This window comes from Amblyomma americanum, chromosome 2, assembly GCF_052857255.1.
Source record: "Amblyomma americanum isolate KBUSLIRL-KWMA chromosome 2, ASM5285725v1, whole genome shotgun sequence".
NCBI lineage: Eukaryota > Metazoa > Arthropoda > Arachnida > Ixodida > Ixodidae > Amblyomma > Amblyomma americanum.
The window spans coordinates 212,523,643-212,548,467 of NC_135498.1; the positions used below are offsets into that span (position 1 = coordinate 212,523,643).

Genomic DNA, 24,825 nt, shown 5'->3' on the forward strand with positions numbered 1-24,825 from the left:
ACCTCGAGCGCGAACCCCTCAGCGGTTAGCGAGCGGGAACGCTGCATCCGCGGAGTGGGAATGCGGGGGCTGAAGGCTGTCCTCCCTATATTTCCACAAGCTTGAAGGATTTCGTCAAGTCGGCTCGTCGGTATGACAATAAGGTATTACTGATTATTTGTGGCGAAATTTTTCTTCACGAGGAAACAATGGCGGACGCAGAGTGACGAGCGCTTGAAAGCCTTCGGGACAACCGGCCGGGTACCGTTAACATATTCCATGAGGTGGCAAAGTTCCGGGCAAAGTTCCGGTTTTTCAGCAAGACTCGTTGCACTGATCGCATTTAAGGTGATGTCGTCGTCGTAGTTACCGTCCTCCGTTGGGGATTCGACCGGAGTGCGCGAGAGGCAATCGGCGTCCGAGTGCTTCCGGCCGGACTCATACGCCACTGTCATGTATTCTTGGAGGCGCAGACTCCATCTGACAAGGCAGGCGGACGGATCTTTGAGGGTCGCGATCCAACACAAGACATGATGGTCCGTAAATGCAGTAAAATGTTTTCCATAAAGGTAGGGTCGCAATTTGGACGTCGCCCACACTATTGCTAGACATTCTTTCGCAGTTGCTGAGTAACTAGCTTCAGCGTGAGACAAAGAGCGGCTGGCGTAAGCGATGGCTCGTTCTCGACTGCTCTAGATTTGAACCAGAACGGCATCCAGGCCTACGTTGCATGAGTCAGTATGAGGCTCCGTATCTGCGTTTTCGTCGAAGTGAGCCAGAACAGGAGGTACTTGCAGGTGGCTTTGAAGAGTTTCAAATACTTGTGCTTGAAGGGCGCCCCACGTGAAAGGCGTGTCTGTCCTCGTCAAACGCGTCAGGGGCTCGGCGATTCGAGCGAAATCTTTCACAAAGCGACGGTAGTAGGCACACAATCCTACAAAGCGGCGGGCTGCCTTTTGGTTCTGCGGTGGAGGGAAACTGGCAATTGCTTTGGTTTTGTATGGGTCCGGCCGAACTCCCTCGTAACTGACGACATGACCAAAGAACTTTAGCTCAGTGTAACCAAAGTGGCATTTCGCATTTTTACCATTAGCCCAGAAGACTTTATGGCTTGCAGCTCATCTTCTAGGCGCTGAAGGTACTCCTCGAACCTTGGGGCGAACGCAACAACGCCATCAAGGTAGACGAGGCATGTCTGCCACTTCAGGTCTGCCAGAACTGTGTCCATCAGCCGTTGGAACGTTGCGGGTGCAGAGCACAAACGAAATGACATTGCCTTAAACTCATAGAGCCCGTCCGAAGTAATAAATGCGGGTTCTTCTCGGTCCCGTTCATCTACCTCGATTTGCCAATATCCTGATTTGAAATCGAGGAATGACAAATATTTTGCATAGCAGAGGCGATCGAGAGCATCGTCGATTCGATGAAGGGGATAAACATCTTTTTTAGATACTTTGTTTAGGAGACGGTAGTCAACACAAAACCGCAGCGTACCATCTTTTTTCTTCACGAGGACGACAGTTGACGCCCAGGGACTACGGGAGGGCTGAATGACGTCGCCTCGAAGCATATCCTTAGGTTGACGGCTGATTGCGGCGCGTTCAGTGGAAGACACACGGTAAGGTGACTGTCTGAGAGGGTGCACGGCGTCATCCGTAATTATTTGATCCTTGGCGAAGTGTGCTCTTCCGACGGGGGAAGAAGTCGGGAAGGTATCGTCGTTGCGCTGGAGATTTTCTACTTGGCCTCGCCGCTGCGGCAAAAGCGCGGGGTTAATGTCGTACTGGAAGTCGCGAACACCGGTGTGAACTTCAGTTGACGACACCATGGCAAGGCTGGGCGCTCGTCGAATGTCGGCGATACCATGAATATGGGCCACAGTGGTCCCAAGGCTGAGATGTTGGTGCTCACCTCCAAAATTCGTAAGCAGTACTTCGGTTTCTCTGATTTCGAGGCAAACGACTCCCCTGGCGACAGCAAGACAGCGGTCGAAAATCATAATTTTTTGCTTTCGACGACATCTTTAAACTTCAGCAGCGTCTTCGCGCCGACAGATACCACAACGCTCGAACGGGGTGGAATGGTGACGTCATCAAGGACGTAAAGAGCCGCGGGACGTTCGGAAGCACTGCGGATTGCGTTCTCGGTGGAGAACGTCACTGACTTTGATTTAAGGTCAATTACCACGCCATTTTCTGTCAAAAAATTCATTCTGAGGATTACATCCCGGGAGCACTGGTCGAGTACGACGAAGGCGGCCAGGTACCTGTCCTCTTCGATGGTCACTTGTGACGTGCACTTGCCAGCTGAGGTGATCAAAGGACCCCCGGCAGTGCGAAGCTGTGGGCCCGTCCAAGGCGTGGTCCTTTTTCAGAGTCGGGGCAGAAGATCCACTGATTACCGAATAGTTGGCGCCGGTGTCCACAAGTGCGGTGACGTCGGTACCGTCGATTGAAATGCTCATATTGTCACGTAGTGGTGATGGCAGTCGAAACAGCGACGAAGAGGGACGAAAGGGTCTTCTAAAAGAAAACTGTTTATTGGGCTGACTTGCACCCAAATTGGACTGAATCACTCGGCGGCGGCGAAGCGACAAGCGTGCCCCGCGGTCGTCGAACAGAATGCCCGCCGCTATCGGCCGTGCTCAATTTAAAGCTGACAGCGAACTTTCGAGATAAAGAGCGCAAAGTTACTAGAACATTCCGAAACAACGTAGAATCAGCTCTGCCTGGCTGCGATCAATCGAGATAAATCTAGTCACGTCTTGCTTTGCAAACAAAGCGATAAAGTGGTGTGGCGGCAGATTTGAAAAACGAACACTGCAAATATTCGCGGCATTACTCCCCTCTCAAAGAAGCATGGACCCGATGCATTAAAACAAATAATGCGACTAGTAACGAAAAAAACAGATCTTGCGAAAATAGAGCATGGAAATGCAGCGGCCTATAGCGCGCATAATACGGCTTCAGACGGACTACATGGACAACTTCTGGTCGTATGCAGCGTCGCTGGGATGCAGTCATTGCGTCAGGGATGACTTCATAATTCAGTTCACCCAGCCGACGAAGAACCTTGTACGGCCCGAAATAGCGGCGCAAAAGCTTTTCACTCAATCCACGGCGGCAAATGGCTGTCCACACCCAGACTTGGTCTCCTGGCTTGTATTCCGCGTTGCGTCTTCGCAGGTTGTAGCGTCTGGCGTCGGACCGCTGCTGGTCTTTGATCCGTAATCGGGCAAGCCTTCGAGCTTCTGCGCGTTGAAGGTAGGCGGCAACGTCGACGTTCTCTTCTGTAACGTTGGGCAGCATGGCGTCTAGCATGGTCGTGGCCTCCCTGCCATGGACGAGCCTAAAAGGCGTCATCTGGGTGGTCTCCTGCACTGCGGTGTTGTAGGCGAAGACGACGTAAGGCAGGATGGCATCCCAGGTTTTGTGCTCGGCATCGACATACATGGCGAGCATATTGGCGATGGTTTTGTTCAGGCGCTCGGTGAGTCCGTTGGTCTGCGGATGGTATGCAGTTGTCCTCCGGTGGCTGGTTTGGCTGTAACGCAGGATGGCTTGCGTTAGTTCCGCCGTGAGTGCTGTTCCTCTGTCCGTGATGAGCACATCGGGTGCGCCGTGTCGAAGAAGAATGCATTCCACGAAAAATTTGGCGACTTCGGCTGCTGTTCCGTTCGGTAGGGCTTTTGCCTCGGGCTAGCGGGTCAGGTAGTCGGTCGCTATGATGATCCACTTATTTCCAGATGTTGACGTTAGAAAAGGGCCAAGCAAGTACATGCCGATCTGCTGAAAGGGCCTTGAGGGAGGTTCAATGGGGTTCAGAAATCCTGCTGGTCGTGTGGGAGGGATCTTTCGTCGCTGACAATCTCGGCAGGATTTCACATAGTGTGCGACATCGGCAGACAGTCGGGGCCAGTAATACTTGTCTTGAATGCGGTGGAAGGTGCGAGTAAACCCGAGATGTCCAGCTGTCGGCTCGTCGTGTGAAGCCTGTAGAACTTCTTCGCGGAGACAAGCAGGTACAACAAGGAGGTAGGCTGTTTTGCTCGCTGCAAAGTTCTTCACTAGGAGCTCATTCTGCATACAGAAGGAAGACAGTCCTCGCTTGAATGAAGCCGGGGGTGAACAAACCTTGCCTTCCAGGTATTCGATGAGCCGTTTTAGGTCGGGGTCCGAGCGTTGCTGCTGGGCAATAGAGCTGGGGCTGATGGGTCTCAGGAAGGCGTCCTCATCGTCGTCCGACGGTAGTGTATCTACAGGGGCTCGTGAGAGGCAATCGGCGTCAGAGTGCTTGCGTCCGGACTTGTAAACGACGGTGACGTCAAACTCCTGGAGACGCAGACTCCATCGAGCGAGTCGGCCAGAGGGGCCTTTGAATTCAAATTGGCGAGCCAGCACAGCGCGTGGTTTTCGCTGACCACCTTGAATGGTCGTCCGTACAGGTAGGGGCGGAATTTTGACGTGGCCCAGATGATGGCAAGGCGCTCCTTCTCAGTTGTCGAATAGTTAGCCTCGACCTTGGAAAGGGAACGGCACCTAGGCCCACGCTGCTTGCGTCGGTATGAACTTCAGTATCGGCGTTTTCATCAAAATGCGCGAGGATCGGTGGGGACTGTAAACGACGCTGAAGTTCCTTGAAGGCTTCTGCTTGCGGCGCTTCCCATTTAAATGGCATGTCTGTTTTCGTCAGTTTGGTCAGGGGCTCGGCGATGCGCGAAAAGTTTTTCACAAATCGTCGGTAATATGCGCACAGTCTGAGAAATCTGCGCACGGCTTTCTTATCGGCCGGCGGTGGAAACTGTTCAATAGCAGCTGTTTTCTGCAGGTCTGGGCGTACTCCTTCCTTGCTAACGATGTGGCCTAGAAACAGCAGCTCTTCGTAGGAAAAGTGGCACTTCTCTGCCTTGAAGGTTAGGCCAGACGACTTGATGGCGTCTGGTACTGTTCGAAGTCTTTTGAGGTGCTCTTCAAAGTTCGAGGCGAAGGCAACGACGTCATCTAAATATACCAGACAAATTTGCACACTTCAGGCCTGCCAGCACTGTATCCATTACTCGCTGAAACGTCGCTGGTGCGGAACAGAGACCACATGGCATCACCTTGAACTCAAACAGCCCATCCGGAGTGATGAATGCTGTCTTCTCGCGATCTCTTTCGTCGACCTCAATTTGCCAGTAGCCGCTCTTGAGGTCCATCGGCGAGAAATATTTGGCGTCGCAGAGGCGGTCCAGTGTGTCATAGATGCGGGGGAGGGGGTAGCCGTCCTTCTTTGTTATGTTGTTCAAGCGGCGGTAATCAACGCAGAATCGAAGTGCGCCGTCTTTCTTTCTCACTAGAACAACCGGTGCCGCTCATTGGCTGTTTGAAGGCTGGATGACGTCGTCGCGAAGCATTTGTTCGACTTGGTCCCGGATGGGTTGTCGTTCTCCCGGTGACACACGGTAGGGGCTTTGACGGAGAGGTCGGGCGTGTTGGTCCGTTATAATGCGATGCTTGGCAATTGGCGTTTGTCGCACCTTCGGCGATGTCGAAAAACACTCACTGTAGCTTTGAAGCAGATTGCGGATCTGGTCTTGTTTGTTCCGGTGCAGGGCTGGGTTGATGTCGAAAGTGGGCGAGTTCTCTTGGTCAGGCGAATCTTCTGCGAAGGGGTCGGAGAGGGCGAAGGAGTCTCTTACGTCGGATATTTCGTCGAAGAAAGCAATCGTCGTTCCTCTGTTAACGTGCCGGTATTCTTCGCTGAAGTTAGACAGCAGTACTTCGGCCTGCCCATTGCGGAAATGTGCGATGCCTCTTGCGATGCTGATTCCTCGGTCTAGAAGCAACTGCATGCTCCCCTCGATGATGGCCTTAGCGTTAATGGCTGTCGTGGCGCCTACGGTCACGATAACGCTTGATCGGTGTGGGACGCTCACTTCTTCCTGCAGGACACTTAGGGCAACGTGATTTTCCCCAGTTTTCATCGAAGCGATGGCTTTGTCCGTCGAAAGCTTGATCTGCTTGGATCGGAGGTCGATGATCGCATGATGCTCATTAAGGAAATTCATACCCAAGATCACTTCGCGGGAGCATTGCGGTAGCACAACAAAGGTCGCAGGATAGGTATGTCCTTTGACAGTCACTCGCGCTGTTCATCGTCCTGATGGCGTAATGAGGTGGCTCCCTGCGGTGCGAATTTGTGGGCCGTCCCAAACCGTTGTGACTTTTCTCAGCTGCGCAGCGAATGTTCCATTCATCGCCGAGTAATCGGGTACTGCGTCGACTAGAGCGGTAGCTTTCCGGCCGTCGATTGTCACTTCTAAGTCGGAGGTCCTGGCTCTTGCATTGCATGTCGCTCTCGGCGTCGGGACACGGCTTCGTCGCGTATGCGAGTCGCGGGTGGGGCGTGTGGTCGAAGCTCTTTTGGGTGGCGGCGGCGTTTTCAAGGCAGCCTGCGTCGTGGTCGGGGTTCTCATTGTGTGCGGCGTCGGTGCAGCGAGTGCCGGTTCTTCATGCGGCGTCGCGGGTGCAGCGTCTTCATGGGGCGTGGTCGGTGGAGGATCTTCGGCGTTTCGCTCTTGAGCAACCTCACCTCCAGAGGTTGCTGCCTTTAGTTTCCCCTACGGGGGCTGGGAGACCTTCCTCGTACTGCGGCTGCGTATCTGCGGCGTGGCGACGCAAAGCGCGAGGCTGACGGCGATGGTGAGCGCGAAAAGCGGTTCGGCGTGTACTCTTCTCGACGCAGGTACTCATCGATTTCCTGCGGACGTTGTCCGAAGCGTGATCGTGGGGCGTTAACGGCAAATCCTCGAAGACCGATACGTCGGCACGGGCAGTGACGAGAAATATGGCCGGCCTCACCGCAATGGAAGCACAACGGCCGGTTGTCGGAAGTCCTCCAGGCGTCGCATTTCCTGGGGCTTGAGCGTCGGTCATAGGCTGGGCGGGCGGAGGCTGGAAGGCGGCGTTCTGGAACAAATGGCTCATCTCGCGGAGGACGTGGGGGTTGTCGTTGGGGCTGAGCAGTCCTTAGTGCAGCGGCGTAGGTCATGGCCTGGGGTTCTGTGGTCGTCGGGGTGCCAATTGCCTGTTGCACTTCCCGTACCACGTCCATCAGAGTCGCTGCTTGTGGCTGTGGGGAGGATGGCAGTAATCGGCGTAGCTCCTCTCGGCCGATTTCGCGGATAACTTCCCGCAAGCTGTCGCTGGTGGTGGCCGGCGTGTCCGAACGGATTGCACAGGCAGAGGAAGGGTGGTTGTACTGCCGAGCTCGGACGTCGAGGGTCTTCTCAATCGTGCAGGATTCTTGCATGAATTCCTCGACTGTTGTTGGCCGGTGGCGGACGAGGCTGCCAAAGAGTTGTTCTTTTACGCCGCGCATTAAAAACTGAACTTTCTTTTCCTCGGTCATCCCGGGGTCGGCGCGGCGAAATAGGCGCTTCATCTCCTCGACGTAACCGCGGACGGGCTCATTTGGAAGCTGGATTTTGGACTCGAGGAGTCGTTCGGCTCTTTCTTTCCTCACGACACTGGTGAATACCTTGAATAGTTCTCTCTTGAATAGATCCCATGTCGTAAGGGACGCCTCGTAGTTTTCGTACCGCGTGCGTGCGGAGCCATCCAATGAGAAGAACACGTGTCCAATTTTTGCCGCATCATCCCACTTGTTGCATGATGCCACGCGCTCAAATTGATCCAACCATTCTTCAGGGTCTTCGCCTAGGGATCCATTGAAAGTTGGCTGCACCAGCGGCTGCTGTAGAATGATCGGTGTCGACATCTTCGGCGAGGTTGCGGTGCCCGTAGCAGCGTCTTTTCGCTGTCTGGTGCTGTCCGGCAGTTTCCCAAACTCAGGCTTCTCTCCCTGGAGACATCGGCTGGCTCGCTGAGCTGCTGGCTCGTCCTCGGGTGCGAAGCGCTTAGGGCTAGCTTCACGACTTGAAGGGGGCGTCCGGAATATGGAAGGCTACCCCGCACCTCCACCAGATGTCACGTAGTGGTGATGGCAGTCGAAACAGCGATGAAGAGGGACGAAAGGGTCTTCTAAAAGAAAACTGTTTATTGGGCTGACTTGCACCCAAAATGGACTGAATCACTCGGCGGCGGCGAAGCGACAAGCGTGCTCCGCGGTCGTCGAACAGAATGCCCGCCGCTGTCGGCCGTGCTCAATTTAAAGCTGACAGCGAACTTTCGAGATAAAGAGCGCAAAGTTACTAGAACATTCCGAAACAACGTAGAATCAGCTCTGCCTGGCTGCGATCAATCGAGATAAATCTAGTCGCGTCTTGCTTCGGAAACAAAGCGATAAAGTGGTGTGGCGGCAGATTTGAAAAACGAACAAACACTGCAAATATTTGCGGCATTATCAGCAGTTGTAGCCGTAGGTGTACGGGAACGTCGCGGAGTCCGCTCACGGCTGCGGTGCTGTGCCAGGCGGTTTCGTTGTGGCGGAGAATTGATGCGGCGAGGCGTGTTATTGGGCTGGTGATCGTCGGTGCGTCGTGGAAGCGGTCGGTCATGTCTGTGCAGCGGTGGAGGATCTTGGACGTGTCGCCGGTGAGCGACCTTCCCCCCAAAGGTTGCCGCTTCTAGTTTTCCCGACGGTGACTAGGAGGCCTACCGCTCGAAATGTCGGTGGAAGAACGTCGCGGAGACGAGAAACCACGTGGAGACGGCGACCGGGCATAGTAGTGTGGTGCTTCGAGTGCCGCGGCCAGGTAATCCCTTATTTCTCAAAGTGATTGCCCACGCTGCGGTCGCGGCGCATCGGCACTGTATCCCTGCAGACCCATACGTCGGTAACGACGGTTGCGGTAGACGTTACCGGGCCCGCCGCAGTGATAGCACAGAGGGCGGTGGTCGGCAGTACGCCAGACGTCGCTCTTCCGAGGGGGGATCTGAGAAGGGTGGGAAAGAAGTGGTTGGTGTCAAATGTGTACAGGCGTATCGGGGCGGCTTGGAGACGGCGGTGGAAGGCGAACGGCTGCGGCGTATGTCATCATCTGGGGTGTTGTGTTCGGTTGAAGAGGGTCTGGCGGTGTGAGCGCCTGTTGAACCTCTTAGTCGTAGTGTCGAAGGATAGGTGGTGAGGTTAGAAAACGACGGAGTGCAGCAAAAGCGTCGTCGCAGGCCGAGTCCCACGTAGACAGATCGGCGGGACCATTAAGAAGTTTCGTAAGGGGCGTGACGATAGAGGCGAAATTGGGGACAAATCGCCGAAAATAGGAGCAGAGACCCACAAATCGGCGCACCTGTTTTGTAGAAGTCGGTTTAGGGAAGTCAGCCACAGCACGAAGTTTGTCAGGATCTGGCAGAACGCCGTCTTTGGAGACGAGGTGGCCGAGTACTGTCAGCTGCCTGGCGCCAAAGTGACATTATTTTAGTTAAGTTGAAGGCCAGCACTGGTGAGGCAGCTCAGTATCTAGCGCAAGCGCTTGAGATGTGTCGGAAAATCGGGCGAAAACACTACAACATCATCTAAATAGCAGAGACAAACGTTCCACTTGAGGCCGCGCAAAACGTCCATTATTCGTTGAAACGTTGCGCGAGCGTTACAGAGGCCGAATGGCATCACGTTGAACTCATAGAGCCCGTCAGGGGTGACGAACGCTGTTTTAGGACGGTCGGACCCAGCCATTTGGACTTGCCAATAGCCGGAACGGAGATCCAGTGCGGAGAACTCGGCGCCTTGCAAGCAAGTCAAGGGAGTTGTCAATACGTGGTAGTGGGTAGAAGTCTTTGCGCGTAATTTTGTTAAGCTGGCGATAGTCCACTCAAAATCGTATCGAGCCATCTTTATTTTTCACCAGGACGACTGGGGATGACCAAGGACTGCCGGATGGTTGAATGATGCCGCGTTGTAGCATGTCGTCAACTTGCTCAATTATGACGCGGCGCTCGGGAGGCGACACACGGTATGGGCGCTGACGGAGAGGAGCATGGGTGCCGGTGTCAATATGGTGCTCGAGAGTGGTCGCACGGCCCAAAGAAGTGGACTGGCGGTCAAACAATGAGCGAAACTGATTGAGCAGGGCAAGGAGTTGCGCGCGGTGAGCCGTGTCGAGAGCGCGGCCAATGGGGCGGTCGAAAATGTCCGAAGACAGCAGGTGATCTGGAGTAGCGCCACGTGGGGTGATGGCAGCGACGTCGGCACTGGAGGAGGTCACATCAGTGTCCAACGAAGAAATCAAGTCAGCGGTTTCAAAATGGACGAGGCACTCGCCACGGTATAAGGAGAGCGCGGAGAATGAGGTGTTAGAGACGAGGATGGCAGCAGCACCGTGGTGAATGTCGATGACGGCGAAGGGAAGAGAGATGTGTCGGCGAGAGGCAAGGACGGGGGATGGCGTGAAGAGAACGGTGGCGTCTGAAACAGAGGCGGCGCAAACAGGGACGAGCACGGCACTGGCAGGGGGAATGTCAGTGTCCTCAGCGACAACAATCTTAGCAGCACGGCGAATCGGAGGCTCGTCGAAGTGCGCATCGCAGAGCAAAGAGAAGACGACGTGCGCACGGGCACAGTCAATGACGGCACTGTGGAGGGATAGAAAATCTCATCCAAGGATGACGTCATGGGAGCTTGCACGGAGGAATAAAAATTCGGCAAAATCCAAAACATCGGCGATGACGACGCGTGCTGTGCAAGCGGCAGAAGGATGAGCGGGCTCGGCGCTGGCTGTAAGGAATGAGAGTCCAAAAGATGAGGTGGTAACTTTGGGAAGCGAGCGGCAGAAGTTTTCGTGAATTACAGAAACGGTGGCCCCAGTGTCCTCAAGCGCAAGTGTCTTGACACCGTCTACAAACACATCAAGAAGATTCGGAGGAGAAAGGCCAGGACTTAAGCAGGGAGATGACTGCGCAATGAGCGGCGGCGAGGGGAAGGCGAGCGGTGGGAAACGTACGGCTGGCGAACGAGCGCGCGGTCAGGAGAGGTCCCCTGCGGTTGTGGTAAAGAAAGGCGGGCGAAAGGTGCGGTCTACATCGGGGTTGCCCGGCAGAGGGCGGACAGGCGCATGCAGAGTACGTCGACAGAGGCGCGCGACGTGGCCCGGATGACCGCAGGCATGGCATATCGGTCTTTTGTCAGCTGTGCGCCAATGGTTGTAGGTAGCGGGCGTGAAGCGGTTTCGTGGAGCAACAGGCGCAGGCACCGCTGGAGGAACGTACGCATAAGCCTGCGGTCGCGGCGGTCGTGTGACAGATTCGGCATGCGTTAGAGGCATGGGAGCGGGGGCAGGTGGCACTGTAACTGAAGGACCGTAGCTCAATGGTGCAGCAACAGGGGTTGGCGGGATCGGGGAAGGCGGACCTGTGGAGCCAAGGAAGCTGGTTGCCGAAGTGTAGGGAGGGCATCGGCGACCTCCTGCATGATGGCGTGCCGGATCTCAGCGCTGAGGGCGGGCGGTGACTGGTGTTGGCGAGATAGGAGCGAGAGCTGCCGGCCGACCTCGTCCCGCACGAAGCCTTTGATAGTAGCGAGTAAATCGGGGTTGATCGCCAGGCCGGAGATGGAGTCGGCAGGCGGGGGAGGCCGACGAGCGCAAAGACGTTGCTAGCGCAACTCGTCGAAACTTTTGCAAAGGATATACACCGAGGCAACGGTGGTGGGACTCTTCGCCAACAACATCTGAAAAGCATCGTCTTCGATACCCTTCATGATGTGCTTGATCTTGTCAGCCTCTGACATAGCTGGATCAGCACGCTTGCAGAGGTCAACTACATCTTCAATCTAGCTGGTGAAAGTCTCGTCCGTGTGCTGAGCTCGGACGCGCAAGTTTTGCTCATCGCGCAGTTTCCGCACGGCGGGACGGCTGAAAACCTCCGGAAGTGTGCTCTTTAGAACGGCCCAAGTGGGAATGTCGGCCTCGTGGTAGCGGAACCAGAGGTTCGCGACATCGCTGACGTAGAAGATGACATTGCTAGGCTTGACGCGGTCGTCCCAGTTGTTATGACGGCTCACCCGTTCGTAGGATTCCAGCCAATCTTCCACATCCTGGTCGCTGTGGCCGCTGAAAACAGCGGGGTCCCGCTGCCGGATGGCACCGGAGCAGGTGACTGGCTGCGACGGGGCGGCGGGCTGCTGACTGGCCCTGGTCGTTGACATCGGGATGGTGCGGCTGCGGAGGTCCTCGGTGATGGGGAAAAGGGGAACGCAGCAACCTCCACCAAATGTAGAGCGGTTTATTGGCACGTTGGAGGCGCCAGCGACGAAGACCTTAGCACAAGTAATCTACGAGCCAGCGAGGCGAGAGACTGGGACACAAGCGGCAGCGTTCCAGCACGAGCATCCGACGGGCGGCACGAGCGCTTCGTCGTCGTTGGCGTCGGTGCTGGACCATCTTCTTTGTTCCAGTAGATTTATTCGCTGGTCGTCGAAGAATCATCCAACTTTTTGTTGGTGTGGAAATTTCACGAAAAAAGCTGAAACAAACAAAACCGTGTTAAATTGTGGCTCGCAACTATTTCCGATGCTTTTCATCAATAAAGATAATGTTCGAAAGCAAAAAAAAATTAATTTGCGAGCAAATAAGTAAAGACGTCAGCAAGAGCTATAGCCCTCAATGCAAATTACGCAACAGAACAATAAAATGAACAAAAACAACATTTTGAAACATTACGATCTGCACAAAAGGAAGGAAAAAGCAAATCGGAAAACACAGGGGAAGGCCGCATCATAGGGAACGACGTACGGAAGCGTACGAGTCTCTTACCGCGTGATCGCGTGGATAAAGCGGCGGCATAATATTTCGCGCGTGCGCAACTTATAATAGTAAATTACGAGGCCACTGCTTCGTTTCTGGGCATTACCATAATTGCGCACAAAGTCGGCTTAGGGAATGCACTTACACTGAGTTATTACGTTTGATTTAGGATCTCCATTAAGCTGACACCCACTGGGCACTGTGGCAGTGAATTCTCTAAAGTGAAGCAAAAAAGCGCTTTCTTAATTAAAAAATCTATGAAATGAAAGTCATTTGATATCTTAAGAAGGAAGCCCACTTGGGCTAGTTTTCAGATACTCGCGCTAGCAGAGCGTGAAAAAACGCTTTCAAATACATAAATTTCGTACCGATAGGCTGGCTATTATGCGCAGAAATCGGAATAAGGCAACAGCATGAGTTCTGTCTGGGCACTTAAAAAAAATTGTATTTTTTTTGTTAGCGGCTTGGCTAAGCCACATACAGTTACAAGAATTATTACAACTCGGTCATGCCAGCGCGCATTCGTTAATTACTAAATTTACGAGACCTTTGAAAAGAAATTTTAGTGGTTAGTTGCAGCCGCTTCTGGTTACCCAATATTAAGGATAGAATTCTATAGATCTGTAGTTGTCGGTGTGGATGGTGTCCTCGTCGGCCTTATGCGACAGAGCGGTTCCTCTGCGGTGGAATATACACAGTCCACTGACCACTCCCGAAGTCGCCGTCACATCGTTGCACAACTCAAAATCAGCGAACGGACAGAACAAAAGTCGATGGCAGCAGCACCATATTGCTATACAGCGAGTGAATGCGTTTGGAATGCTTCCGAATGCGTTTGGAAATTGTTGTGAAGCACCTTAGAACCCAACTGATCAGCGACGGAGCCAGCGGCAGACGTCGCTGCGCCGCGCCTCGACGGCGTCGACACGCTCCTCCTCTAGTTTCTCCTGTACGAGAGCCCCCTCTGGCCGGCGCGATCTGCTGACAGCTTCGGTTTCATTAAGTTTTTTGTTTTCATAACTATGCCTCTATCTGACGAAAGTAGAAGGCGCCGAACAAAAGAAAGGATGGGATGACGTTTCGGCTCCCCCACGGGAGCCTTGCTCACAATGAGGCATAACGTAGCTTCGTCGTTTATTTATACACGGCGCATGAGCGAACCCAGGCACCTGGCTCTATCTGGAATCGCTGATTATTCAGACGACAGCGCACATGCTTAATCTAAATGACGGAAACTGGCCCCAATCTACGACAGGTGCCTGGGTTCGCTCATGCGCCGTGTATAAATAAACGACGAAGCTACGTTATGCCTCATTGTGAACAAGGCTCCCGTGGGGGAGCCGAAACGTCATCCCATCCTTTCTTTTGGTCGGCGCCTTCTATACTTTCGTCATGTACCATCTCAACCAGACGGGTTTCCGTCAGACTCTAGACTTCATGCCTCTATCTTCGACTGCGCAGTCGGAAAATATTTGTTGTTTATCCAACTCCACACATATACTGCGAAAGTTTTCGGTAAGAAAAAGATGAATAAAACTTCAAATTTTTAAACTCGCCCAAGCTCAGCCCAGGAGTTCAAACGAGATCTAACGCGTTCGAAAATTATAAACTGCTGAGATGGTACTCGACAATAAAATCAATCTTCTACCATAATGAATGGTATAATGGTAACCGATGTCTGCCAGTATGCTTTTAACACTAGATAAGGGGTGGCAAGCCATGACCAATATAGCCAGGTTTTGAGAATGACTTTGCCAATTCTGGCAAATAGTGGGAGAACTATGGCTAACATGACCCATGCTAGCCATGATTTGATGATGGCACAGCCATTATCAGATGCTCATTGACAACTCTGGGCCTACTTAGGGCCGCGCTTTGCCAGTGGCTTCCTAATATTGGCCCGCTGTCATGTGCTACCTGGGTAACTGTCGAAGCGTCGTTATGTCGAGTGAGCGTCGATGTGTCGCAGTGATCGATAACCGCAGACCTCTTAACCGTCGAAGCGTCGTTATGACGAGTGAGCGTCAATGTGTCGGAGTGATCGGTGACCGCAGACCTCGTAATCATCGAAGCGTCAATATGTCGGAGTGATCGGTGAGCGCAGACCTCGTAACCGTCGAAGTGTCGTTATGTCGAGTGGTGGTAGTGAAAAACATTTTTGTATGATTATTTACAAGAGATACTGGTAACTAGCCTAAATGGCCAGCCCCTTACAAATAATAGGAGGTGTCCCTAGTCCGGGAACCCTGTAACTTGCGCAGAAGCTCGGGCCCTAGCGACAGCTCTTTGGCTCTCTAACAGCCGAGCAGGGCAGCCTCCCAGCTCTCCCGGGTTGGTGACGGGAAAGGGGTGTACTCAGGGTTCGAAGGGAATGCCCACACCATATGGTACACGTCCGAGAACGCGCACCCACAATGCGGGCACTCCCCGTTAAAACCAGATTAAAATATTGCAGCACTGCCGGGCACAGTCCGTGTTGATATCTATGTGAAGGAGCCAACGTTCCTCGCTTTTGGTTTTCCCTTCGCAGGAGGATGAAAGCGGATTTCTTTGCCTTTGATATATAATGCAAGGGAAGACTCCACAGGAGACGTTTATTCTCACCCGCTGGTAGAGACGTGCTCCCAGCGAACAGCGCCAAGCGATGACGATGGTCATTTACAGGTGATAGAGAATGAAGTCGCAGCCAGCGAGGCGACGACGACGAAGGCGCAGAAAGTGCTCGCACTAACTACCCGCGCGGTGAGAAGCGGCCAGCCTGGCCGCGATCAGTTTGATGCAGAGCGCCGAATGAAAGGCGTCAGGCGGGAGACGTGGACAACTTCAGTCCCGCGGTAACGACGGTCCGGGGGAGGATCAACAGGAGTGGCGCGGCAGTTAACTGGTGAAGTTTGGTTGAGCACCAAGTAGGACCAATGAAACGAGGCTGAAACTTGTCGCAACGACCTGGCGCCCGCAGAGGAGTAGAAAGTAAAACCTTATCTCCAGGGTTGAACGAGACAACGCGGTGCGTCGTGTCGTAGTGACTCTTGCGATCTTCCTGGCAGGCTTCAGTGTTGAGGTGAGCAAGGCGGCGGCATCGGGCCACGCGGGAGAGAAATTGTTCGGGGAGAGACGGTGAGGAGCTCGCAGGTGCAGAGAAGAAAGAGGCGTCGAGAAGGGTAGTGGGAGAACGGCCGTAAACGAGAAAAAACCGGTAACCAGCGGTTCGTTGCAACGCAGAATTGTAGGCAAAAGTGGCGAAAGGAAGGACTGCGTCCCAATTCCGGTGGTCGGGTTCGACGTACATAGCAATCATATCTGACAGGGTGCGATGGAACCGCTCAGTTATACCATTGGTCTGGGGGTGGTAGCGTGACGCCATCTTGTGAAGTGTAGAAGCAGCTTGCAGAACTTCGGCAACAACGATCGAAAGGAACGTCCGGCCGCGGTCACTGATAAGCACCTGAGGGGCGCCATGGCGAAGCACGATGGAATGGAGAAAGAAGGTGGCAACTTCGGGCGCCTAGCCATCAGGCAAGGCTGCGGTCTCGGCGTAGCGTGTCAGATGGTCGATGGCAGTGACTATCCATCGACTACCTCATGTAGAGAGAGGAAGCGGTCCATACAAGTCGATGCCGACGGCGGCGAACGGCGTGGCGGGGCATGGTAGAGGCGGAAGATGTCCAGCGGGAGGTGAAGTCGGTCGTTTTCGGCGCGGGCAAGATGCCACGTATTTAGAGACGCTGGAGGAAAGGCCAGGCCAGAAGAAACGGCTCTTGACGCGGTCATAGCTTTTGTGAAAGCCTAAGTGACCGGCTGTCGCGTCATCGTGGAGGGCCTCCAAAATACGGGAGCGAAGTGTACGTGGTACCACTGGAACCCAGTGGGTGCCATCAGGGCAGTAAACGTACCGGCAGAGCACATCATTTTCGAGTTTGAACTGGTGAAGCTGCCGACGCAACCGAGCGGTAGGAGGGTAGGAAGCTCCCGGGAGACGGTCGATTAGGGAGCGGCAATACGCATCGTTGCGTTGATCCGGCGCAAGGTCGTTTAAATCGTCAGATGGAACGCAGGGGAGGGCTGCGAGGTGCGGAAGAGCTTGCGACGATGATGAGTAACTGTGACAGGTGGAAGGTGGTGTTGAAGACCGACACGAAGAGTCCAGAAGAAGGCAACGAGAAAGGGCATCGGCGTCTCGGTGCGTTCGAGCGGACTTGTAGGTGACGTCAAAACTGTATTCTTGGAGACGAAGAAACCAGCGGCCAAGGCGGCCAGTCAAATTTTTAAGGCTAGACAAGCAGCATAATGCGGGATGGTCCGTGACGAATGTGAAGTGGCGACCTTAAAGGTAGAGGCGGAATTTATGAACTGCCCAAACGACGGCAAGACATGCCTGCTCAGTGATAGTGTAGCTACGTTCCGCAGGCGGCAGAGTGCGGCTGGCGAACGCAATAACTCTTTCGCGAGAAGTTGTATCACACTGCAGAAGAGCAGCACCAAGGCCGTGGCCGCTAGTGTCAGTGTGTAGAATGGTCGGAGGAGCATCGTCGAAGTGGCCAAAGACAGGGTCGGAGGTGAGAGCTTGCTTCTAGGCTTGAAAAGCACTTTCTCATTGCTCAGTCCAAACGAAAGCACTGTGAGCAGTGAGGACCTGATGCAGTGGCGCGGCAATGGTAGCAAATTTTTGCATAAAGCGGCGAAAATAAGAGGACAGACCGAGGAAACTGCTTAGTTATTTAGTCTGCTGGGGACGGGAAAAGTTGAAGACAGCGGCAAGCTTGTCAGTGTCGGGTCGAATGCCGTCCCGACTGACGAGGTGGGCCAGAATCGTGATTTCCTTCCTGGCGAAATGTCACTTTTTCGTATTGAGTTGAAGGCCAGCAGAAGCGAGGCAAGTGAGCACTTCATCGAGGCGGCGTAAGTGTTCACGAAAAGTTGAAGAGAAAAAAAACAATGTCTTCCAGAAAGCACAAGCAGGTTTTCCATTTCAGGCCGAGAAGGACTGTATCAATCATGCTTTCAAAAGCAGCAGGAGCGTTACACAGTCCAAATGGCATAACATTAAATTCGTAAATGCCGTCGGGAGTAGCGAACGCGATCTTTTCTTTGCCTGCTTCATGCATGAGAATCTGCCAGTAACCGGAACGAAGATCCAGGGTGGAAAAGCATTCAGCTTCCTGAAGAGAGCCGAGGGAGTCATCAATCTGGGGCATAGGGTAAACGTGTTTACTAGTAATTTCTCTGGTAGTCTGGTCACTATGAAAAAATAACAATTCTGTGTCGTCAAATAATGGTACGCATTACGGTGTGTGTAAATGCGTACCATTCTGTGACGACAAAGAATTGTTATTTTTTTCATGGTGACAAGACTACCAGAAGTCGCCGAAGCATTCCATATCACCGGAAAATCTAATCGTTGCGTTATCAAAACTTCTTTATTTTTGTCAGCGAAAGAAATGGCATTGTTGCACGAAGAGTGGATTGGATTGCAGCTACAACACGTACGAATATTTTTGGCATTTTGGAGTTTTTTTCTGATCATCTATGTATGACCGTGCGCTTGTGCGCCCATTTTTGAAAGTATAAACTGACTTCTTTCTTCAAATAAATCAGTTGTAATTTCAGCGCCGTGTTTTTCTCCTCCTCTTTCTGGTCCAGTGGTCTAGCGCTGTTTGAATTTTCTTGTCACCAAGATAACCGAGATGTTTTCAACAAATCGTTCAGGAATCTACGCAGTATGTTTCTTTAACGTAGAAAATGTACGTGGCAATATAGTGTTTTCTTTGTTTTGTTCGTGAAATCAGCACAGTTGCAGCGATGTGTGTTATTTCGTTCTTGATTTTTTCTGTACTCAACATTATTGCCGTGCATTTTTTATTCTTAGCCACTTGTGTACTCTACATTTTTCATGTTCTCAAACCTCAAGTTTGTTTGCTTTCTGTCATCTGCATTTTCGTTTTTTTTATTTTGTATGACTTTCTGCCTTGTGGGCAGCTGCGTTTTTTGCTAATTCACTGGCTGTATTTCAAACATTCCGCGTTTGCACTGTATGTCTTGTAAGGAGCACGGACCTCGTCAAGCCACCTTTGGCTTTTCGCCCACGCCCCTAAGCAGCTCAGGATGTTTGAATGAACTGACTTGATGTGATTTGAAGTGAGAAAATGTTTCACACAGAACCCACGCTGTACGCTGACACTTGCAAGAAAACAACACGACGGCAAACCGGAAAAGCTAAACCACCGCTGCTGCCTCTCCGCACGTAGAAAGGCCTCCGCTGAACGTTGTTTTATATGCTAGGTGGGCTGGCTGGTCTACAAGGCCAAGAGAAGTCGCTGGAGAAAAGCTACCGTATTATCACTACAGATTTCATGCGTACTTTTTTAACCTACAGATAACTGCGCATATCATAATACCTTCCTTTTGTTGTTGTTTTTGAACTATCAAAATAGTTATCAGTTGCAGTGCCAATTCGGAGTCCTTTGAATGCAAGTTTCAATTGCTCATTTGAATTTGATGTCGCTGGGAATAGGTTTTGGCACACACTTGACACCTTACAGCGCGACCATTTGATGGATCTTGCAGTAGTTAACGAGTATTTAAGCACTTCGGTTGATGACGCCACCCTATATATGGCGTAGAAGCCACGCCGGTATATTTAATTGGGCCGCTGCCAAGTATATAGCCAATATTTTTTATTCGAGTGTCATCCAACCCTGTTTCCTTAAATTAAGTGCGATGACATATGGTACTTTAATTTCCACGACTCGTGCAGCCCTTGTGCGGTTCCTACTGCGTACATGTTCTGTGCTCGTGCACTCGGCTCGCAGGAGACTGAGCACGCTTCAATCCTTCGCAGGTCCGCCAGCATGTCCGAGGGCCTGCGGTCTGTGCAGGAAATCCGTATCCGCACCACTTCCAGCGTCCTTGTGCGCCGCCAGGAGGCGCGCGTCATCAGGGGCCTGTTTGGAATGATTTCTCTCTGTCATATAGTGGAAGGGAAAGCTGAAAGTAGGGCCCACAACGGGATAGTTTCTCGTATGCTTGATGTGCGACGTGATAAAGAAAGGAAGCGTTCTCGCGGTTCTTTTACCACCCTATTTAGTAAGGGCTCACCTCACATGGCGTATGTCGCAACGGCAACAGCAGGAAATGGGGACGGCTCAAATGCGTGGCGCCATCGAGCGCATTCTTTTGGTAATTCTCGGCCAGCGCACACTGCTGCCTGAACGGCTGCCCAAGCCATGGCCCTTTGGAACCAAGTTGGGCATCTTGTTAAACCACAAGCCTCATTTTATTGTTACCACGGATACTAAATACAGGGTTACGAGAATGTTTGTGTTAATAAGTGGCAGGGATGTGTTTCTGCCTCGGTCACCGTGAGGTCGTACACCGCGGACTATGCCAGCAGCCTGCTGCGACCGATCGCAGAGGGTCTATATTGGAAGTGATGATGAAACTGACCGTTGCAAACTACGGTCCCTGGACTGCAGGTTAAATGAGCCCAGTTCATACTATCACTTCAGAAACCGAGCATTATAGCTCTCAGTAAAACCTCCACGCATGCTTCGTTCCTTGTAGTTAAGCGATACTGCCATTCTTCGAGATTACCCACTGCTGAAACTAGGCGCCACAACTAGCTCTCGTCAAGCCTAGACGTAGCTGCCGTGGCTGACACGAGCACGCGGCGGGGCGCTTCGCTCCTTCCACCCCTCCCCGTGAAAGCCTTGACCCCGGGCGCAGCGGCCCCGTACCGGTGCCTCTTCAGCGCCTACCCCTTCTTCAACCGGATACAGTCACGTGTCATGGACGACGTAAGTATGCATCCGGCTCGTCTCCGCCGGCTGCTGCGTTTTTGGCCGCCCCATGTGGTGCACGCACTTAGCAAGACAGGTCCCGCAAAGGCGGTCCCTTTGACGAGATCTCGACGATTGGTGCGATGTCCAGAGACAGGAAGACGAGCAGAATTGCTGGAAGGACAAACCATATTATGGGTATCACATGTGGTGCGAAGGAAAGATAACCAACGGCCCCTTAAGATAACGGAGTGAATTCCAAGGAAGCGCCAGCGTAACATGCGGTCTCAGCACAGGTGAGCGGATGAAATTAGGATGTTTACAGGGGTATAAAGGGGCCGTAGCTGACACAAATAAAGCGCTAATTGGTGGGATATGGAAGGGGTCTTTTTTCCTGCAGTGGATGTGGTTAGGCTGCTGCTGTAGATGATGATAATGACCATGAAAGCAAGGCGGTCAGCTGAATCTCGTCTGGGTCTTAGATAACATCGTCTTTGCTCTTCCTCCTCCTCTTGCTACAATAACGTTATATAATTGTTGCTCAAGTAGCGGTAAGTATATTACGACAGGCAATATTGTATGTTCTTCCGTAAACATTAGTTTAGCGTTCAAATTAAGTAATATGCGAATGCCATGTTCTAAATGTTACAATAATGTTCGGATCTTCACTGCAAAACAACGTTACAAATGTATTCAAGAATTGTTGTGAAGCATTTCAGGATTGCGCCATATTTGTCGAAAAGGTGTTACACAAACGCAAGAAACGACAGCTTCATATTACGGATGGCGCGCGGCTATGAACTGGCTTATTTCGACGCTGTGCATATTTATATTTGTTTTTTAGTGCCATAGCGCTACGGCCCCGTTCCGCAGAAAATCCGGCGTCGGCGCTGTCGATGTTATGAGAAAAAAATTGGATGGCGTAGGGTGGCCCGGGTAGCCACCAGGTCAGGTGCCGTCATCGCAACGTGCCCACCGGATTTTGTGCAATCTCACCACCGTGGCAGGCGGCTCTTAAATCAATTATTGGTCGCGAGAGGTTGTTCGGGAAGAGCAACTTGGTTCCCACAAGCCCCACTGGTGGCATCGCCTGTCAGCGCAGGGCAGTGGTATCCCTTAAACGCTGCACCATTGCGGAAGGAGTGGTGTCGACTCCCAGAGACCAATATATATATATATATATATATATATATATATATAAAGGAAATAAATGTAGGGGGCATTTTCGGTGGTAGTGCGGCAGCGTCAATGTGAACAGAGGCGTCATAGTCATGGGTTGCGGTCTGCAGTTGCGGAGGTAGTGAGGGCTTTGAAACTTTTCGACTGGTTGCAGCCTCCCCTCGCGAGGTTCCGGCGGTTAGTTTCCCCGGCGAGGGCTCAGGGTCCGCCGTTCGCTAACGTCAGCATCGCTACGACGCGTCGGTGAAGAATAACGCCGTGTAGATGGGGAGCGGCGGTGGAAGCCCGGTCAGTCGGCTTCCCTGCTGAGCGGCGGGTCCTCGAGTTGGGCACGGCCAGCGTCGAAATGGCGTCGAGCAGAACCAGGCGGAAAGGCCTGCCCCTCTTGGCGGTAGCGGCAGTACCCATACACATGGCCAGGTTGTCCGCAGAAGAAGCAGAGTGGTCGGCTGTCATAAGAGCGCCACAGGTCAGTTCGGCGCGGCTGAGGGCGGCCGGGACGTGCCCACTGAGGCTCCTGGAAGAACCGCGTCTGCTGACGGCTCGCTGAGCTCGGTGGGGCGTGGTCTGGCGGCGGACGACGAAGGACTTCCGCATAGCTCGCGGGTTGCGGCTCCGGCTCATAGTAAGGCGCCGTGTTGACGGCCGTGTTGCTGTTGGGTTGGGGCACGTGGTATGGTTCGCAAACGGCTGCCGCGCTGTCAACTAGATGAGACTCGTGGTATGGTGCAGACGGTGACAGAGCATGCCGGAGCTCTTTCCTAACGGCTGCTGCGACGGCCTCTGGTGACTGAACGCTCATAGCAGTAATTCGCTGCAGCTCCTCAAGGACAATTTTTCGAATGAGGCCTCGAAGAGTGTTCCCATCGGTTGCAGTGAGTGCCGCCGCAGTCGGTGGAACACCGGTGAAGGGTCGGTCGTACTGGCGGCACCGTTCTTGGAGGGCTCGCTCTATAGCTGTAGCGTCCTTGACGAACTCACTGACGGTTTGAGGTGGGTTGCGCACCAAGCCGGCAAACACCTGCTCCTTGACGCCATGCATGAGATGTCGTAGCTTCCTTTGCTCAGTCATATCGGGGTCGGCACGGCGAAAAAGTCGAGCCATGTCTTCCGCAAACATAGCTACGCTTTCATTTGGCTTCTGGACGCGCACTTCAAGCAGGCGCAGCGCATTCTCTCGTCGATCAGTAGTGGCAAAAGTGTCCACCAGCTGGCGGCGGAAGTCATTCCATGTGGACAAGCTGGCCTCGTGGTTTTCATACCAAGCTCTAGCAGTATTCTGAAGTGCAAAATAAACATTGCAAAGCTTCTGGTCCACGCTGCACTGGTTGAACTTGGCCACTCGTTCAAACTGGTCGAGCCAGTCTTCCACATCTTCAAACGCGTTCCCGCGGAAGCACTCCGGTACCTTGGTGTTGTGAAGAGTCACCGACGTAGGGGTGGGAGGTGCCATGGCTTGGAAGACCCGGCGAACTTTGACGTTTGAAGAGTCGCCCGGTAGATGGTTGTACTCCGGGGAAAGGCCTAGACGTCGGCGGCTAGCGCGATGGACAGGCGTGTCGATGTCCGGGACTCGCTGTGGACTGCCGGAAGGAGTCCTGTGCATATCCAGCTCGCTCCACCAGTGCCAGGACTCGGTAGAACCCCGAGGAGAGCTGAAGGTAAAACGGTTTACAATGGCTGAACAGGAGGGCTACGTTGCGAAGTTTAGTGCGTTAACACTCTTAGCTACATAATGCGATGACAGATGATTAAACGGGTCATGCTTACAGTGCAAAGATGAGAAACCAGAATTACTGGACAGCAAAATCATAAGAAGCCAGAAGTTGTACACTCTAAAAACACTAAAAATTACCGTTACTAAAAACACAGGTCACGATAATGCAGCGTAAACGGTAACAGTATTAGCTTTTATTACATCCTGACAAATTAACTCATGACGCTATCTGCCTGTTCTGTCCTAGCGCAAGAAAAGAATAAATATGAAGCATACCCGTGCGGTGAGGTAAAAAGATAAACGTAGCGAAATTTTAGCTATATGAGCAGCAAGTTAAACATACAGGCGCGATTAAACGCAAACGCGAGGTGCGATATACATGAAGAAAGAGCACGAACAGAATAGCAGTTAACATCGGTGGTTATCAGGATGTTTGAACTGGTAGGCTGCTCAATTTCCCCGTGCTTTCGTTCAAACCAGAAGATAGTTTATTAAACATATAGATCAGGAAGGACTCTCTAATTTCTCGGTCGTGATTAGATTTAAATGCATATTCCAGAATAGTAGCTGTAATGGGATCAAATGAATGACCTGGGAGCTGAACATGTCTTGATAGGGGCAGATTTGGGAGGGATTTAACATGGGCTCTGTGGTTGTTGAAGCGTAATCTAAAGGGGGTTTCTGTCTGGCCTACATACTGAAGGTTGCATATGGTACACTGGATTAGGTAAATGACGTTCGCACTATCGCAGGTGAAGTCAGCCTGAATTTTTAAATGAAAGTTAGAACCCGTACTGCTAACGCTCTAAGACGTAGTCATGTGCGGACAAACTTTACAGCGGCTCTTGTTGCAAGGGTGGCAGCCTTTGGGTTGCGGAGGACTAGTTTTTGAAGAAGTTAGTATGTCCCGTAGATTTCTCGATCTTCTATAAACAGCCCTTGGTGGCTCTACAAATATTTCCTTCAGGCGAACACTTTGCATGAGAATATTATAGTGTTTTGTTAAGATTGCCGAAACTTTTGGTGCGGATGCAGAATGAGTGAGGGCAAGGTTGGTATTCGAGTGGGAAGTATCTGGTTTTTCTTTAGCGAGTAGAATCTTTCGGGATTGTGTATCTGCGCGCTCTATGGCGTCATCGATCAGCTGAGGGGGGTAATTTTGTTTAATGAGTGCGCTACGAAGTGTGGCGCAGTTGCCTTTAAAGTCAGATTGTTTCGAGCAGATACGTTTGAACCGAAGTGTTTGACTCTAGGGGATGCTGGTTTTAACATGTTTGACATGGCTACTATCACAGTGCAAATATTGCTGGCGGTCAGTAGGTTTTCGGTACACCGTTGTAGTCATTCTGCCTTCGTGAAGCGAAACGGTGACGTCAAGAAAATTCACTTTACATCTAGAGTACGTATGGGAAAATGATATAGAATGATGCAGGTTGTTGAAATCGGCTATAAATGAAAGCAGCTCGTTTTCTCCATGGGGCAAAATAAGAAAT

The 24,825-nt window shown here is 52.3% G+C and overlaps 1 protein-coding gene across 1 annotated transcript in view; it reads left to right on the forward strand.

Moving 5' to 3' along the window:
- LOC144122126 (putative ATP-dependent DNA helicase HFM1) overlaps positions 1–24,825 on the forward strand; it is a 364,149-nt gene that overhangs the window by 33,968 nt on the left and 305,356 nt on the right. The window contains exons 2-3 of the mRNA XM_077655666.1: positions 19,500–19,543; positions 20,384–20,454. Of these exons, the coding sequence (XP_077511792.1) occupies positions 19,510–19,543; positions 20,384–20,454 (105 nt within the window). The 5' untranslated portion in view covers positions 19,500–19,509. The remainder of the gene's footprint in view (positions 1–19,499; positions 19,544–20,383; positions 20,455–24,825) is intronic.